Source organism: Sturnus vulgaris, chromosome 1, assembly GCF_052056855.1.
Source record: "Sturnus vulgaris isolate bStuVul1 chromosome 1, bStuVul1.hap1, whole genome shotgun sequence".
NCBI lineage: Eukaryota > Metazoa > Chordata > Aves > Passeriformes > Sturnidae > Sturnus > Sturnus vulgaris.
The window spans coordinates 139,302,763-139,320,484 of NC_142243.1; the positions used below are offsets into that span (position 1 = coordinate 139,302,763).

General features: G+C 39.8%; 1 protein-coding gene across 2 annotated transcripts in view; it reads right to left on the reverse strand.

The window, feature by feature from the left end:
* The window catches only part of SYBU (syntabulin), a 39,230-nt gene that overhangs the window by 18,441 nt on the left and 3,067 nt on the right, over window positions 1-17,722 (reverse strand). The window contains exons 1-2 of one of the 2 annotated variants that reach the window (XM_088178411.1): window positions 8,697-9,398; window positions 6,765-6,962 (exon numbers count right to left, since the gene is read on the reverse strand). In XM_088178411.1, the coding sequence (XP_088034537.1) occupies window positions 6,765-6,962; window positions 8,697-8,724 (226 nt within the window). In that variant the 5' untranslated portion in view covers window positions 8,725-9,398. Of the gene's footprint in view, window positions 1-6,764; window positions 6,963-8,696; window positions 9,399-17,722 lie in introns of those variants that run through there. The other variant, XM_014879344.2, reaches the window with a different exon arrangement.

Below are 17,722 nucleotides of genomic sequence, written 5' to 3' on the forward strand. Positions count from 1 at the left end.
GTAAAAAAAGAAAGAAGCCAAAAAAGAGAAATAAAAGCCACAGAGACTGTGGTTGATTTTAATAAGAGCCAACAGCAGAGGTGTCAGGGGCCTGATGAGGACACAGGAGATGCAGGTAGGATTTATCTGACTAAACGTGGAAGTCTCCCATGTCTGAGTCAACCTGGGTCCCATTCTTAGTCAACATAACCAGTGAATCCTAAAGTAACTGCTTCAATATTTGGTCAAAAAGATCACACACCAGATACAGTGGATTCATTTTTTCTACCTCCTTTAAAACAAATAGGACCTTAGTGCACGCACGCAGGCAAAAATAATTAATCCCTACACTACAAATTGGGAATTGAGGTCAGATAAATTAGGGGCCATCTCTGCTCTATTCATCTTGGATGAAGACCATGAATTCACATATCCCTCACATCCAAAATAGCTCCTGTAACCCCTAGAAGGGAAATGGCAGGTTCACCTGTTAAAACTGTTTTGTGTCCCTTGAGTAATGGAACCAGTCACTTGGACCAGAGAAGAGAGTCAGACCCCATCTGCTACTGAAGGATGTATAAGGAGACAATTAGATTCAAACTTCATTTCTTCTGAATCACAAAAGGTGGGCATTTATGTCAGACAGAGGAGCTCCAACCAATGGGATCTACTGGCTGTGCTGAGTCTAGAACTAGAAGGAAATATTCAAAGGGGCCATAAGACTCTGAATATCCTGGAGTCTGAGGGGGAGGCTGGGCTTTGCAAACGCCAGACCCTCAGCAGAATCACCCCCACCACCATCCCCCAAACCTCACAGGCTGGCCACCTTCCAGCCCTTACTGACTGCTGCAACCACCAAACCTCTGCAGGCTGATGTCCCTCTGGGCTCAGCTCTGGAACACAAGCTTGGAGCATGGCATGGGCTGGAAGCCAGACACTGTCCCCACTCCTGGAGGGTGAGATGTGCATGTGCATCCCTCCCAGAGCACACCCTGCTCCTCTGGGACCTGCAGAACCGAGGCCTGAATAACTCCCTGTGCTGGCAGGTGCTGCACAGCTCCATAGCAACAGACACGACATTAAAGCAGCAAAATATGCAGGAGGACTCAGCACATACAAAATTATTATCCAAAAACATTTTTTATTTAGAAAATCAGCAGTACCTATTTTGTGTGGGTTCAAAATGAAAGGTGAAGGGAAAGAAGAAAAGCAAAAGAAAGTGAGGAAAACAAATAGGGTCAAAAACTGCCCTAATTTGTTAGATTCTGTATTAGAAAAGGTCTCAGAAACTTTAGTGTCAGAACTGAAATTATGAAATACACATATTAGAAAGGAAGAAGAATGAGACTGAAACTGTACAGGAAACAAATGTTGCATATGGTTGGATTTGAATGTCAGGATGGTTATAATGGCTGCTATCAGGTGAGGGATAGAAGTGAAGAATTCAAAGCATGTGTTTACATCTGAGAAAGATACTTCTTTCCTTTTTATTGCTAAGGTGATGTTTTAACAAGCACATCAAAAGCCTTCCAGAAGCACAAGTAATTGACCACTATATCTGCTCTTTGCCAAATATCATGTGGCTTAAAGATATAATGCTCAAGTTAAAGCCCTCCTCATCTGGTTTAAGCTACTCAGGGTACCTGGGCTTTTGCTCTTCCTCTTTTCACTTGCAACCTCCTCTGTACCTGTTAGAGAATCTATGCTCTACACTTATCAATAAAGATTATCAGATCAAGAGATTCCTTGTTAATTCAAGTAATTTAAGGGAAGAACTAATGATCAGTCATAGGCAAGATGTTCCATCATTTGATATCAACTCAATTCACTTGGTCAATCTTCAGACCCTTTTTTTGTTCTATGACCAATTATTTAAAGTACATTGAACCTGATGTAGCTCATTTCCTAATTTCAACATTCTTATGCATGTGACACTAGCCACATATCTAAGTAATTGAATATTCCTAGGAATGGAAGCATGAATTTCCCAATTTTACCACTCAAGTATGGTTATCACTGGTTGCAGGATGGGAACATGGTGTTCACTGATTAAATACTGCATTTGTAACCAGGTTAAATGTTCTTTGACACATTCTTGTTCTAAATTATCCCTCCCCCAAGAAAAGCGGCAGTCTTGGAATGTGGGTTATGAGGTGCTGTTAAATAAGTTACAGCAAAAAGAGACACCAGTCTCCTCATTGCTCTTACCTTTGTGGGATGGAAGGAAGAATGCTGATTTCTTTTAAGGATCAGTCAAAAGGCACTTTGCTATCTCCAAATACAGGTTTTCCATTGGTTTTGGTTTGGTTTTTTTTTTCAAACAACCAAACAAAGTGTGACTTTGTGTTAGAATACACAGTACACCATCAGCATTTTAAGAAGTGTTTTAGCATAATAGGTAGATGTCCTAGCCAGTAGTAAAAGATTCATGAATTTCTTTGTGTGCCATAGGAATTGGTCAAGTTAGCACATTCTGTAACTTGGTTTTTATATTCTGTACTGCTGCTCCTGAACAACAGGGACAACAGATCTATTATTTTCCAAATGCTTGCAGAAATTTGGTACAGAGAATAAAGAAAAGTCATGCAAATACCAGATACAATGTTCTTATATAAATGTGTCAGTAAAACATGTCTTTCTAATGTTTTATCAAACTTTGCAAGATAAAACAAAGTTCTATCATTGCTAACTGATGCAATCAGAAGGAAGTTCTTGACAGTGAAATCAATTTCCAGAATTACCTGTAGACAATCCTCTCACAGAGCTTACACATCAACTCAGATTTTTCAAGTGAAGCACATACACACACACATATCAGACACTGCTATTCCCACACTGTCAGACTGAAATGAGAGAATGAGTTGACAAAAGACCTGTAAAATAATACAACCAGACATCAGGACTATAACCTAAATCAAAACCTTTATGTTTTGTTTTTAAAATAACCAAAGTGACTGCCTTTAGAATACAGACAGATACGGAAGTAAAGCAGCAGTATGGATTAATTTATCTGCTAATTTTATACTAATGGATTAACTAGTGACTACTTGTTGCTTGCACAGGGGACTGGCTTTCCAGGACCATATCCAGCTGAATTTTGACTATATCCATGGATGGAGAGTCCACAGCTTCTCCAGGCAATGTGTGCCAGTGTCTGACCACAGAGAAAAAAAAGTGGTTTCTTGTGTCCAGATGGAATTTCATGTTTTTCAATTTGTGCTCATTGCCTATTATCCAATAAATGTAGGTGCTTTGTGTGATGGAAGCCTCTGAGATTTTCCTGTCAATCTGAACAGAAAAAAGTTTTAATGTCCAAACTCCCAGTAATGACCCTTCTAGGAAAATAATCCATAGCAGTTCAACGATACTGAAATCCAAAAATACTGCTATTTTAGCCAGACTCAGTAATAAACGGCTAGATGTTTTATTAGCAATGAAAAAACCCTTTTTGCACAGTCCTCTGCTACCTGGAATGTTTATTATTGGACCAAGATGTCAATGACAGCCAGTCCTTACAAGGCTTGGGAGCTGACCCTAACTGGGGCTCACCCAGGGCTCCTTTTGTGCAATGGCGTTTACACCTCCATTCTGCAGGATCCTGAAGATGCTAAAAGATCTGGGACAGGCTTAATGTTTTTTTTCTTATATCTTAATAATATCATGTGAAACTTCAGCAATTCCATGGGCTCTAGGAAACAGGTCCAACAGCACACATTCAGTGAGCTGTCCCAGGTGTGCCTGTAATACCAAATGCAAGAAGACCAGAACTTTACAGAAATGCTGAACACAGCTGATCAGATGTCCTTCTCAAATTCTGATGTTCACTGAGATTTAAATAAATGTCTGTGTTAGTTTAAACATGCAAGACTTTTTAAAAAATGACACAACTTCTGCTAAAAATTCTCATCTTTATCCATGTCTTTGAAAGAGGCAGATTTTGAATCCTTTCACTAAGTGTTCTAATGGAAGTCAAAAAAGAAGATGAGAAAGACTGTTAAAGGAAGCAAAACAATTCCCACAGTTCTCAACAGGATGTGGACATGAACTACAGGAATTCAGGAGGGATCTTTCTAGGACGACTACACAAGAATGTGAGCATGTAGAAATGCTTATGGTCCTGTTTAGTCAATTACAAAAACCGTAGGATTCAAAACAGCATCTTGATACAAAACTAAGACCAATGTTAATTAAGTCTTTTTGTGGCTTTTTGTGAGGGCGTTTTCTACAGCACATTCTGTATTGCCTTTAATATCATATAACTGAATCACAACTAAAAGAAGGACCAACTTCTAAAATCCAGAAGTTAAAAGGCTTGTAGCTATCTCTGAGAGTGGATGTTCTATTATCTTCCTTACCGTTCCTGTTCTCTCCATCCTTCCCTAGGAAAGCAGGCACAGGTTTTAAGCCAAGTTCACTTCTACACTGCTGTGATTTGGATTTAATGCACAATAAAAAACATTTTCATGTCTCTCAAATGAATAATTTCCCTATGATTATAAATATTTTATAGGTTTAAAAAGAACATTCCAGGATGACGTATGGCTCTCTACGCAAACTACATAAAATATGAATGATAGCCAAATCTATTTTGTTAATACTTCAAGAGGCGAAGATGGCTTAGACTCACATAACAAGGCCTTAGGCTGTTTGAGAGAACAAAAAAGCTATGTGTTTTTTGTATTTTGAAGTATAGAAAAGAAAGATGAAGTAATGTTACTAGAGAAGCAGAAAAGTATCAGAGCTTGGGAACAGACCAAAAAAATCCCAGGGTTCATTCTCAGTGCTATCCCTTTCTGACATTTCCTGAATTATCTAAATATTTGTGTAAGTGTTTCTCTCAAGAGTCACCATGTTCCAAGAAAACAATACTGGGAACAGAGAGATTTCAACAAAATGACAGGAATTTTGAAGGTGCAAAGTACTATTTGATGTACTTGTGTAAAAAAATGTTGTGCAGGATCTGGTAAAAAGTAGTGGTAGGCTGGATTTTTGTCTCTCATATCTGACTCCTGCTATGTGGTCATTGTCACAAGCCATTTCAGTTTAATATGAAGTAGATACAATCTCTATAAATCAAGAAGGGTTTTTGGTAAAGAGAAAATTACACACAATTTCTTTTATATATGACAAGGACCTGTTGCTGTTATTCTCCTTCATATCCTACTTCCCTTCTACTGATCCCTTGTTACTTGCTTTGTTTTGCTACATGGTGATGCCTCCTCTTTGCACAATGGCTACATCTTCTCAACTGAGCCACCAGAAATTCATGTGCAAGTAGGTCATGGGGAAGAAGCCATGGAATGAAACAGCAATAGAAGAAAATCAAATTAACCCCTGTGGCCAACACTGAAGAAAATGAACCCCAGCTGTCCCCTGGCGTCCATGTCTGACATGTCCCTCACTTGTGTCAGCTCTCACACTATGACATAATTTTGAATAGCTTTTCACTAAAAAAGTGTGAGATACTTGGCAGAAGGAATTTGGAAATACTCTGTAAAACAGACCCAGTTGCTGAATATTGCAAAAGGCTAATAACTTCATATTATAAGGCAATTTAAGTATAAAAACAGTGAGTTAATTTATTGAAAAAGGTGCATAACTCTTCTCCATGAGTATAGAACTCTTCATTAGAAAAGAACTTTTGCATTCATTATTCACATTTTGCTAAGCAACATTCACATTCACAAACAAAGTGGTTGTGGTAGCCACAGCTGCATATTTGACTGTCATACACCACATTCACTGCAAACCTTGTAAAAAATACTACCTATCACCCATTATGCACAGCAGTGTGAGACTGGGAGCACTCAAGTAACATGGTGCTATGAAATGAGCCAAAGAACTTGCAGGGATAGTGGTAAATCAGATTTAATCAACCCTTCCACTGACCAAACCAGTGAAGAGATTTTGCAACAGATTTTCTGCTGTTTCTGGATTAAACATGGTGCTGGCAAATCTGAGCTGGATTTTCGTGGAAGTATCTAAATTGCTTCCAGAGGTAAAATGATTCTGGAAACAATATAGCCAGGAGGTACCTGAGCTCATAAACCATGTCAATTCTGAAGCTCACTATGTACAGGGCCAACTCTGTCTTCATGAGTAATTAAACAGCAGCACAAATATCCTGACCATTTGTAATCAAGAGCTGCCTGTACATTAATCAAATGATATAAAATATTTTATATCTATTCACTAAAATTACAGGAACCAATGGCACATCTGGGTATTTAGATTTGGATGTACAACAGGCAGGTGCTGATTTAGCTGGTGGTCCATTAACCCAAGGCACTGGGAGATACACTCTTGATTCAGTCATTGCAGTACAGGTCCAAATCTCCCTAGCTCCCACATATAGGTTGCCTGTCCTCTTGCCTTGGTCTGACATCTTGTATCCCCAAAGTTATCAGAGCCTGGAAGCACAAAGTTTAGGCAGGATCCAACAATAAATTTAAGAACATCACAATTTTTTTTTCTTATATTAAGAGTAATTTATCTTTGGGCACTGCAATATGTGTGCAATTCCTATGAAACACAGTAAAATCCATTTCAGCTATTTGACATCACCATCGAGCCTCATAAAAGAAAGTGAAGATGTCTGTTGATTTTATTTCCATGAAAAGACAGTAACAACAGTGATTTCATATCTTTCAGTTGGCACTACAGAAAGAAGCCAACCATTTTATTTATTATCAGCATTAGTGGTATCACAGCATGTATGTAGACACCTGTAAATATACCAGCCAATTAGAAAATGTAATTAAGGAAATGAAAGGAGTGATACTCACCGGGCTTTACAAGGCTTGTCTTTGTCTCCTTCTTATATCGGGCCAGCTGCGTATTCCCTTCACTCATTGACCCTGGACTGAATTTCTTCCTGGAGAAGTCTCCATCGCTACCAGTGCAAAAACTGATTGGACTGTTTCCAGCATCAGAAGGAGTCTTAACTGGAGAAACTGACTGGCTACTAGGACAGCCAGTGTCATCTGTAAAGGGAAAACATCAACATTTCTAACTAATAAGTACATGAAAGTTAGCAGAATAAAAGAAACAGTGTTCGAACTACAGCTCTTTAGAGTAAGTGATATGTACAACCCTGGCTCTGAAACCTGGTGAGAAGCTATTTGTTCCACCCATTTTGTGAAGAAATCTTGAATACCTTAAGGCAAGCTCAAAGGGCAAGTTCTTGTTTTACTCAGTCTGACAAAATACAAAATCAGGGGCTACATAATGAAAATTCCTATCTAAGATGAATTCCTTTAGCAAGGCTAGGGAATATTGCAGCATGAAGATACCCAAGAGACACAAATGTTGTGTAGTGCACACGGGCTGCAGAGCAAGTAAGGGCCACATGCTGTCCTTCAAGAAATGTTCCCATATCTGAACAGCAAGACAACAACCTACAGCCCACATGCACAAAGTCAGGAATTTAATGTAACTGGAATTAATACAGGTTCCTCAAAACTGTCTTTCCTTTAAAAGCAACAATGATCATAGAACTCTTCCACTCTTGACAAGTGGCTGTGAGATACCTGGTTTTGAAGAGAGTAGGTTATGCACAGACTGCTTTTGTTTAAATCTGAATTCCTCTGAGAGCACACCAGCACTCCAGGGCATCAACAGCCACCCTGGCAACAGAATCAGGTTCCTGACCTCCAGGGATACAAATACTCCAGCTCTTAGCAACTGAATACAAAGCAGTCTTATTTTGAATGAAATCCACATATCAAAACCCAACTTCATCTAATCACGTTCCATGTAATCTGGATTAATTGCAGTTCCCATAAAAGTCACGATGGTTTAATTGATGCATAACAAAACCAAACACGCTACTCCGACTCTCCTGGAGAGATCTAATTGTTCTTTCCCAGGACAAAATGAAAGCTGCCATCTGAATTATGCCATTGCACTCTTCTGATGCATTATCTTTAGCTAACATGAAACCCAAAGAATTACCTGCACCTGAGCCATATAATTTGCATGACTGTTTTGCACTTACCTCTTCCACCCTGTTCATAATGTAGGTCAAGGCCCATTTTGCACTGAGCTTTGCATGGGCATATTGATTTAAAAGTCAGTGTGTGACTGAGTTTCTATGAGGCAGAAGGGACACCCCAAATCTATCTAACACTTTTCTGCCCACCTCCCCTCTGCAGGAAGGAACAGCTTATGCTTTTGCTTAGCTATTGCTCCCTCAATACAGTAGAAAAACTTCATCCTTTCATGTGATCCAGTTTTCCTTCATGCCTGGGCAATTGTTCTACTCTCACTCATCTGTTCCAATGTTCTGCTTCTCATTTCTCCACGTCCTGCCTTCAGTCCTGAGCAAGGTACCCACAGGTGCTGACTGTCCAGAGCAAGCTGCATGCATTAGGTGCAGGAGCAGCCAGCAGCTTGAGGTGCTGCAGTCCAGGCTTCTGCCAGGTGCCAGGCATGAGGCCAAGCCAAGGGGCAACCCAGCCTACTGCCAGAAACACCTCCCAGGGCACAAAGGGCAGTAACAGTGCAAAGCACTTAATCCAGCTTAATCATATATCATTCTTTCAAATTATCCCAATTAAGCCAAAAAGCATCTCTTTTTGTCATCTTGCTGCTGTCTTCTGCAACTCAAAATTAGTTCCTAGCAAAATAACAGAAAAGAGAGAACTGCTAATAGGCTTTTCAGCCTGTCCCTACATTCATCCTGACTAAGGGTATGATTGCTGTCCACATGACTTTACCTTTTATCCTTTCCATTCCCATCAACATCACAATATAACTCAACACAAAGAAGAGAAAAGGTGGCAATGTCCTCCCAGATCAGCATCTGTTTCCCCCTCTCCAACATTTGGAGTCTCTTCTACAGGCTGAGTGAACATCACCTGTGGGACAGTGGATCAGCACCACTGAGTGAGCTCTTGAATTGCATTTAAGCAGCTGCTTTAGCTATGTCCAAAGCATCTTCTCTTTAGAAGCACACAAATATTTATAATCAAATATATTCAGAAATGAGTGACAGCTTGCGCAGTTTGTTTTTAATTGCGACTTTTCCACTTAGATGTTTCTGTATGTGGCATTAGTTTCCAAACTTTATGTTAGAATAAAAACAACAAAAAATCTCCACACAAACAAAAACCCCCTCAAAACAAAAAAAAACCCCCAAAATCCAAGCAAACTCCCCTCCTAAAACCTCCCACTCAAACCCACAAGAAACTATTTACCTCATCTCTCCACCAATGCAGTTACCTGCATAGGTGCTGCCGACCTCACTGATCTGTTTTATATGGGAGAATTTATGTAGAAGTAACTCCCAAAGCTATAGAGATGCAGCCTGGAAGAACCACAGGAGCTGATAAAACTTTACACAATGAAAGAATTAAACTAAAGTGTTAAAAATTAGGGCATTAAAAACTCCAAACATGCAAAATTCCTACAATTAGGAAAAACTTAGTTAAAGAATACATGCTAAAATAGCATAAAAAAAGTTTTATTTACCACCCCCAACATTTCCTGTGATATCACACTGGTGACACTGTACCATCAGATTATGTCATATCTACATGCCCTTGTTTCACTGTTAAGAACTTCAGCTTTCAGTGCAACAAGGCATTTTAAGAAAGAACAAATGAGCCTGGCACAAAGAATAGCTTTTCTCTACTCATACCCCTTGTAACCTTTAGATACACCAATAACCAGGTGAGTGAGTGCTCCCACTCCAGTGAATGAATGATTTCATTGTATTCCCTCTCCTCTGATGGTTTCTTTTTTATGTAATGTAAAACTTCTAATCCTTCTACTACTATTATCCAGAAGCATGAACAAAATTATAAATTTTCCCGAACTAGGTCAAGCTGTAGAGAAAGATTTTTCTGCATCAGCCTTTTGAATAATCAAAATGATTGCTTCCACAGAATAGAAGAGGTGCCTATGAAACACTGGTGCTCACCATCAAGGAAAGTAAAGCTCTGCTGTGCATTGGGGGGATCCACCTGACCCACAACTCACCACCCTGGTACAAGGAAGAGTGGTGAAGAGTGAGATGCTCTCTAGCTGCTTAGTGCCAGCCAAATGGCCTGCACCTACCTTCATCTTTCCTGCTATTAACCTTAACAGGCTATTTATTTGTGTTTAATATGTAGGCGGACTCCCCAGAGGAGAGAAGCAGACTTCCCTGAGGACTCTGAGGTGGAGCTGATCCCCCTCTATCTCCAGGCAGCCTGAGCACCCTCCCTGCTCCCTGCTGCAGCCACCCCTCTGCTCCTCACCTGCAGGCAGGATGTGACTGCAGCACGGTGTGTACAGAATCTCCCCGGACCTGCAGGCTCCTCCTAAACCCTGCTGGAAACTCTGATGGAAGGAAGTGAGGCCCTCCACCTGCCCAGAAATGGGCCAAGATAAGGAATCTCTCTCAAAAAAGCAAGTAACAGAAGCAGATGAGCCCACAATGGGATTCACTTCCTGATAGGATGTGCATAGTTTCCTGCAAGGTCAGTTAAGGATTCATCCCTGTAACTCAATAGGAGTTTTCCCCCAGTAAGGAATTCAGACCCAGACTCCTCAGAAACAGAGGCAGACCTGATTTACCTTCTCAGGCACATCAGCATCAGGAAGTCAAAAAAGAGAAAGCTGGTAAATAGTGCTGTGAAAGCCTGTACTTCTGATTTTGCCTGAATTTACTTGCATAAGAGAATTGGTAACATGAATTTATAACACACGACTTCCATTGCTTTCTTTCATAGTATCTTTTTATTTCACAGGGGCCTCCTAGGAGCATTCTGGGAGTTGACTTTTCTTTTGAACATCAGCTGGATTTCATCACTTGAAACTCTATGTCCAAGCCCTCTCCCAGATCAGACATGCCTGCCAAGTTTCAAAGCCAAGCATGGGATAGTGTCTCCTCAAACAAACCACCAGAAAAGTTGCTCAGAGCACTCTGACATTTGCACGCCCTGACTAACCTTTAAATAGCAAAGTCAAAATATAAACAACAGTATTAAAGATAATAACAATCTGAACAATTGACAAAATACTATTCTTGTAGACTTTTAGGCTATATGTTAAGATATGATGATTTTCTCAGCACAGATATCTTAGAAGGTTCACTAGAATATCCCTTAGAACCTTCTCTAAAATAATACTGATTCTTCCTAAAGGCTTCAAGAAACTTTGAATATACAACCTCCTTATATAACACAGCTAAATAATTAATGATTCTCTCTCTGAGGAAGCACTGGCTTTTTACTTTCACTCTAGCTGCCAGATCGAGTTAGGCACTCCTGTGACACTGAATGGTCCAGCTCCTGCCTGATCCTTATTTCACCATCCAACATTTGTCTCCTCCTATGGGCCCTTTGACCAGTGTTCAGTCTGTACATAGCCTGAATTTCCACCATGAGATGTGGAATTAAACATGTGGCTCTAATGAAATTTTAAATGTTCGGTGTACCAAGACAAAAACAATTTCCTGGCTTTTACCTGATGGCTACATTTCCATTCCTCCCAGGATCTGTTAGTCTGAGTAGCCACAGCTCTGCCAGGAAGGTGCTCTGCAAGCTGGCTATTGGCAGTGAGGGTATCACAAAGGGTAATTTTTCTGGGTAATCTCAGTCTGCTTGTCTGCCTCACCTTTTTTGACCCTCGGTTTTTGAACTGTTTTGGTCTTTTCTTCACGGCTAGTCTTGTAGCACAGGGGTGTTAATGCAATTAAGAAAGTTGCTGACAGACACCAGAGGGAATACAACATCCACCTTCCACCTGTAAGTCTCTTTCTGTATTAAACAGAGAGAAAGAGGCTTCTCTGGAGGGTGAGTCAGAACCACAGCCCAATTCAGGCTAAGTCACCTCTGAGTCACTGCCTGCAGGGTCTCAGCTCTCTCCAGGGACTAACACAGCCACTGCTCTGACCTGGGCAGCCGAACCAGTGAGTGTAAAGGCTCAGTGCCCAGGCAGATAAAACTGCTAATGGAGATTCCCAGAGCCATTCTGGAACAACTGGGAAACACAGCAAAAGCAGCAGATGAAACATAATAGCATAAAATTAGTAGTGCACAGAGAAAAGCAGAGGTAGGAGCATATTCACATTCACAACATGAGGGTCTCAACAGGCAAAAATCCTACCTCATACCTCTGGAGGCTCCCTCACCTTTCCAGCAACCACTGAGGGAGCACAGCCTAAGGTAAGAAGTGGGAATATTCTCCTCGGCTCCTGATTGTACTGAAACCTTTTGTTTTTACTGAGGCCACTCCAGTATGTGATTGTATGCACTCTGTAAATTTAATAATTTGCTAGTAACAATTTGTTGCTTACAAAATCACACAGACTATAGAAAAGAATATTTTATTAACTTCACTAAAGGTAGAATCCTAAAAATGCTACTAGTTTTGGTCCTTTTGATCAATTTAAAAGTAATTTCTTAACTATTTTGAAGACCTGTTTGGCTTGCTATTTAAGAAGTTTTCTCAGAATATGACATACTTGTGAGGCAAGTCTCTTACCAAAAGTCAAACATAGTAAAGCAGAGCTGAAGCACAAGGACAACTACAGCAGTGGCAGGAAAAAAAAAGAGGAGGCCTACTTATGCAAAAGCCTGCCATGCAAATAATTTCCACATTTAATCTCGGTGTCTCTGCAGGCAAAACTTGAATTAACTATGCTCCATTTTGCTTGTGAACAAAGGCTGGCTAGCAGCTCCACCACTCCCTGAGGTCACCTCCAGAGGCTGTGCAAACTCGTCCTGGAAGGGTTTCTGGGCTCTGACAGACAAATACATGGCTGCTGGGATGTGTGGGAACAGTCCAGCTTCAAAAAAGAGGCTGGATGAAATGATCTCCACAGGTCCCTACAACCTACATGATTTTCTTTTTGTCAGATATTCCACTCTAGAAAACATCTGCTGTTCACAGTCCATCTTTCAAGCTAGAACTTTTGACTGTAATGTTTATGCAATGGTCATAAAACCTAACCCAGTAAAATCATGACTAAACGTCTTCAACGGGTTGGTGAGGATCATCAATGTACAGGCAGCTTTTACACCTGCTGCTCACCAGCCCCTTTGAGCTGGCTTCTGTCACACCCAAAGGCTGACACTAACAGCTGAAAATTTAGTATGAGAGCTCTCACTGACTTTGGTGAGAGGCTCTCTGCTCAGTCACAGCATGGCAGGAATGCTGACAGGCTGAGCATATACAGAAGAGGACAGAGGAAGGTGAAAGAGATGGACTGACGTGCTCCTAAGCTTGGGCATCTTTTGCAATGCAGGATTTCACATAAACATGTCTTTAACATGCTCTTGATGTCTGACTGTACAATTGCTAAGTCATACTGAAGAAGCTAATTTTAATTGATTTTGGCAGCAAGTCTACTAATACTCCTTCTACTTGAACATTTCACTAACAAAAAGGACTGACATGAGCTCTGTCAAAACATATGAAAAAAAAGAGGACTGTATAATTGTGGCTTACTGGCTTTGTCATTGCATTTATAGCCCCACTAATGGTGTATTACAGAAGAGAAGCATAAGGGCTTACTAGTAAAAATATAAATAAAAATAGTACTGTTACTAGGAGAGCTGTGGTCAGGAATAGCACAGCTCCCTGAGTTTCATTATCACATCACAGAAAACATCTGGACAAGGGGTTTAAGGTGATAAAGGACTGAAAAATTGATTTGAATATTTTATAGAAATATTTTTACTAAATCTAAGGACAGGAAAGAATCTAAAAAATAGCCAAAGAAGAGTTTTTTCCTGTTTGGTATGGGTTTAAAGAATTTGGTTGACCTCATTAATCTTTTCTGAGGACAACAGCTGGAGGTGGAACCACTACTGCTACCTCTTGTGGGAAAGCATTGACTACATCCAGTATAAGAAATACTATGCATTTAATATTAAGTGAAAAACATGTGTATATATAGATGAGTTTCTGTGGTGTTGTATGTGGTTTATTCCATTATGAAGCAAAGGAAGAAATTAGAAATATTCTTTCCAGTTTTGAAGGTACCATTTTTGGAAATAAAAATCTTCAATGGACCACAAAGAAATTTGTACCTATTCTTCAAAAGGTGTAACATGTTATACTCATTTGATCTCATATAGCTTTGCCTCCATGGCTAACAGCATATAACTGTGACCCTCACACCTTCAACATCAACTCATAAGGTTGCCCTGATCACCTTCTCATGGAAGGAAATAACATATATATATATTCTATCCATCGTTGTTTTATGCATGTTTTTCTTTTCTATTTTCTTTTAACTATCCTCAAGCTCAGGGTTGCACTTAGCAGCACCACAGAATCTAGTCACATACACTTCAAAACACTGAAAATTTTATGGATATATACTAATCCTATAAATGTAGGGCTAAAATATGTAATGCTGAATTTCTCTTATAACATCAAGATTCTCTTTTAATGCAAAGTAAATCCAAGACTTCTGATTAAAGTTTAATTCCTGCTACAAGCTGTGATTTTCTTGAGTGCATGACAATATTCAACTCAATAGAAAGTTACATGAAAAGCACTGTAAAAAAAAGTATTTGATTATGCATGTGGTGAAGAAAATACCAAATGTTGTTTAGAATTCAGCCCATGGTACAAATTAAGCTACAACTAAAAGGGCAGTAGAAAGGCTGAGGTGTAGCAGAAAGGGTGACTGTTCTCAGGACACCATGCAAAATGTTCCAGAGAGAATGGGAACTGTCCTACTGACCCCAGGAGGTCTGGCTCGGGTTTTAAAGGTTCACAGTACTGACAGACACACGAAGACGTGATAAAAAACATCCAAAAGGTCAAATATTTTGGCTTCCAGATGTTGTCGTGTGGCAAGAGGAAAAAAAGGATTGCTACTTATTCAGGGGGAATAAATACTGAAGTTGAAAGGGAAGGCCAAAAACTGGGGAATGAGTAGACTTTGCTCTTTAGTACTTAGGGACTTTTCTTATTTCCAGGTTTGGAGAAGATCTCTGTGCCACAGAAACAGAACTGGTGGCTCATAAGATGAAGCAATAATAAATTATTGCATGTTAGCTGGTCCAGCAGGAAATTCTCTAGGGAAGCAGCACTGAGAAAAGGAAGCATGTCACCAGAGTCACCCTCATGAAAAAAGGCCATATGTGTATTTTTGAAAGCAGATTTTGTTTCAATGCTTTTTTAAATTAATATCACAGTCATCACTGGACTGCCTTACAACGTGCTGCAAACAAAAGTGCTCGAAAAGACCTCCAGGAGTCTGAAAAAAAAGGCAAAAATGACTGTGAAAAAGCACAGCATAAAGGACTGCAGGAAAGAGAATCTAATTTTCAGTATCACATACTTGAGAACTTTTAAGCATGTTTCTTTGAATCATTAACTCAGAGTAAAAATCAAACACATAAACCAGTAAGGAACTATTTAAACAAAGTATTTTTTCTTATAACAAGAAACAAGAAGAATGAGAGAGCTCACTGTTTCCATAGTAATACATACATATATACCAACACATAATAAGAGCAATTACTTTCAGTAATTTAAACTAACTGTCTGGCCTCATTCTGTTGACTTGTTAAAATACTAAAAATTTAGTTTTCTCTATCTATTTCTATTCGGGAATATCCATTACAGTACACAAACTTATTTTATGTAGTCTCCAAGGCTAGCTGCTTTATAATGCAATCTGCTTCAATGCCCTAACAGAGAAATTATTTACTGGAGTGCAAGAAGGTACAGCTTTTTTCTTCTTCAGTAACAATTGTACAACCTCTTCTTCTTGTCTGTGGCAAGCAAAATGGGCTGTGCATTCACATGGACTTAATAAGCCTGCCTAAAACCTACATGCTTTTTTGGACACCCACTGTGAACTCAGCCCCAGCATCCACCAATAGCTGGGCCAATTGGCAAATAATCTCTGTGATCAAGGGGAGTGTGCACAGGAGCAAGTGAGCAAGGAATGGCAACGCTGAGATTCCTCCTGCAGCACCCACACCCAGGCTTACAGGGCAGCCACTGTACACATGCACATTTATTGTGCCACACATGCAAAAGACAAGATTTAAATAAAATCTTTACCCCAGAAAAGAACAAGTTATGAAACAAGGATTGAACTTGAATAAGCATTGAACCAGATCTTGAAATTTTAAAGAAAAAGCAAAAATGAAGCTTCAACTCCTATTTTTGAAGACTGTGTTGGAATGAGTCACAGTCATTGATGTACAGAAATACTACTGGTTTTCAATAGCTAGTAAGACTATTCAGTCTAATTAAAAAGGTGATTTACAGGAAAGCCCAAGAAAAAGAGGAACTGTTTGATATGGCTATTAACCAAGTCCTCTGGCTCAAAATTCCTTTGCTGAGCTAATTATTAAATGTACAAGTGCTTCCTGCAAGGCTGCATCTTGGTAATCAAAGCTTCACTGCATACCCTGCTGAAATTCTGGCAGCTGGCATCCTAGAAAAGGCTGAAAGAGAACTTGGGCATTATTGTAAAGGTACCATGTAACAAGTCATAAAGAGAAATTTAAAAGCTGAGCTACTCAAAAACCAAAAGTAGAAAAAGAAGTATATCCCAGACTAAATGCCTTTTTCAAAGAAAAGGTGAATACACATAGTGAGCTTAGTACAGGCTGGCTTCAAACCAAGGACATGTACACCAAAACCAAGGACAGTGCTCCGCCCAAAGTATCAGATTTCTTACAAAGCAAACACCAACTGCAATGACCAAAGGCCCAGCAGCTGCTCCTCCATGGATCCATCAGCACGAGGCCAGTCTGAGATGCTCTGGATCACATTCTCTGCCCAACTGACAAGGTAAGTGCAGGCAGCCACTTGGATGCCAAGTGCAACTTAGGAGAGAAACACGCATGGCACAGGCAAATGCTCAGTGGCAGTTGAAGCACACAAAGCTGCTGGGAGAGTGTTTTTCCAACATTTGACATCTTTGAGTTCAGTGGCCAACATCCAAGCCGAAGAAAAGTGCTCCCACATCAAATGACAACCAGGACCCCAGATGCTCTAAGGTTTTAAGAAAGGGTTGTGCATGGTGAACGCAGATACAAAAGCTCAGCTTTCCTACACAACATCCAGACAGCATCCACATTCACTTGGTAGAAACAAAGAATATGAGAAACATATTTTGTCAGGAATATCACAGATACGACTAACGCTCTCACTGTTTCATCCCGACTTACAAAGCAAAACTGACATAAAGTCAACTGCAAATAATTGACCAACATGATCAAGTGAGCCTCTGATTCTCTCAAACAAGACAAAGAGGGAGCTGATCATGCAAATTTGAACCTATCACAGCCAGAACTAACAAGTTCTTCAAAAGAAACGAAGCATTACAAAAGCAGTCTATTTTCTGTTGCCAAGAGATATTTTTGCTGTTACCACCATGCTTGCAGCACTGCCATGGTTCCCAAAACAAACATTAATAATACCTACAAGATTTACCCTCATTTAGAGACAGGGAGCTCCAAGCCTTCACTAAGGCACTGAGACCAGTGTAAGCACACAGGAAAAATGGACATCAGAAGCTCTAGGGAATCAAGCAAAAAATACATATTTAATGGATGAGGGGGAAAAAATAATTTCTATTGATGTAAAAAGAAATGTGTGGATCATAACTACTTGGTGTCAATAATAATGGAAGAAAGGTATAGAACAACTTGACAAGAGAACGGTAAAAAGGAAAGGAATTATTCCAGGGATCAATTCATACTATCTGCTGCTTATCTAAAACATTTTGGGGTTTAATGCTTAAAAGAAATTGCAAAAGAGACATTTATCCAAATGC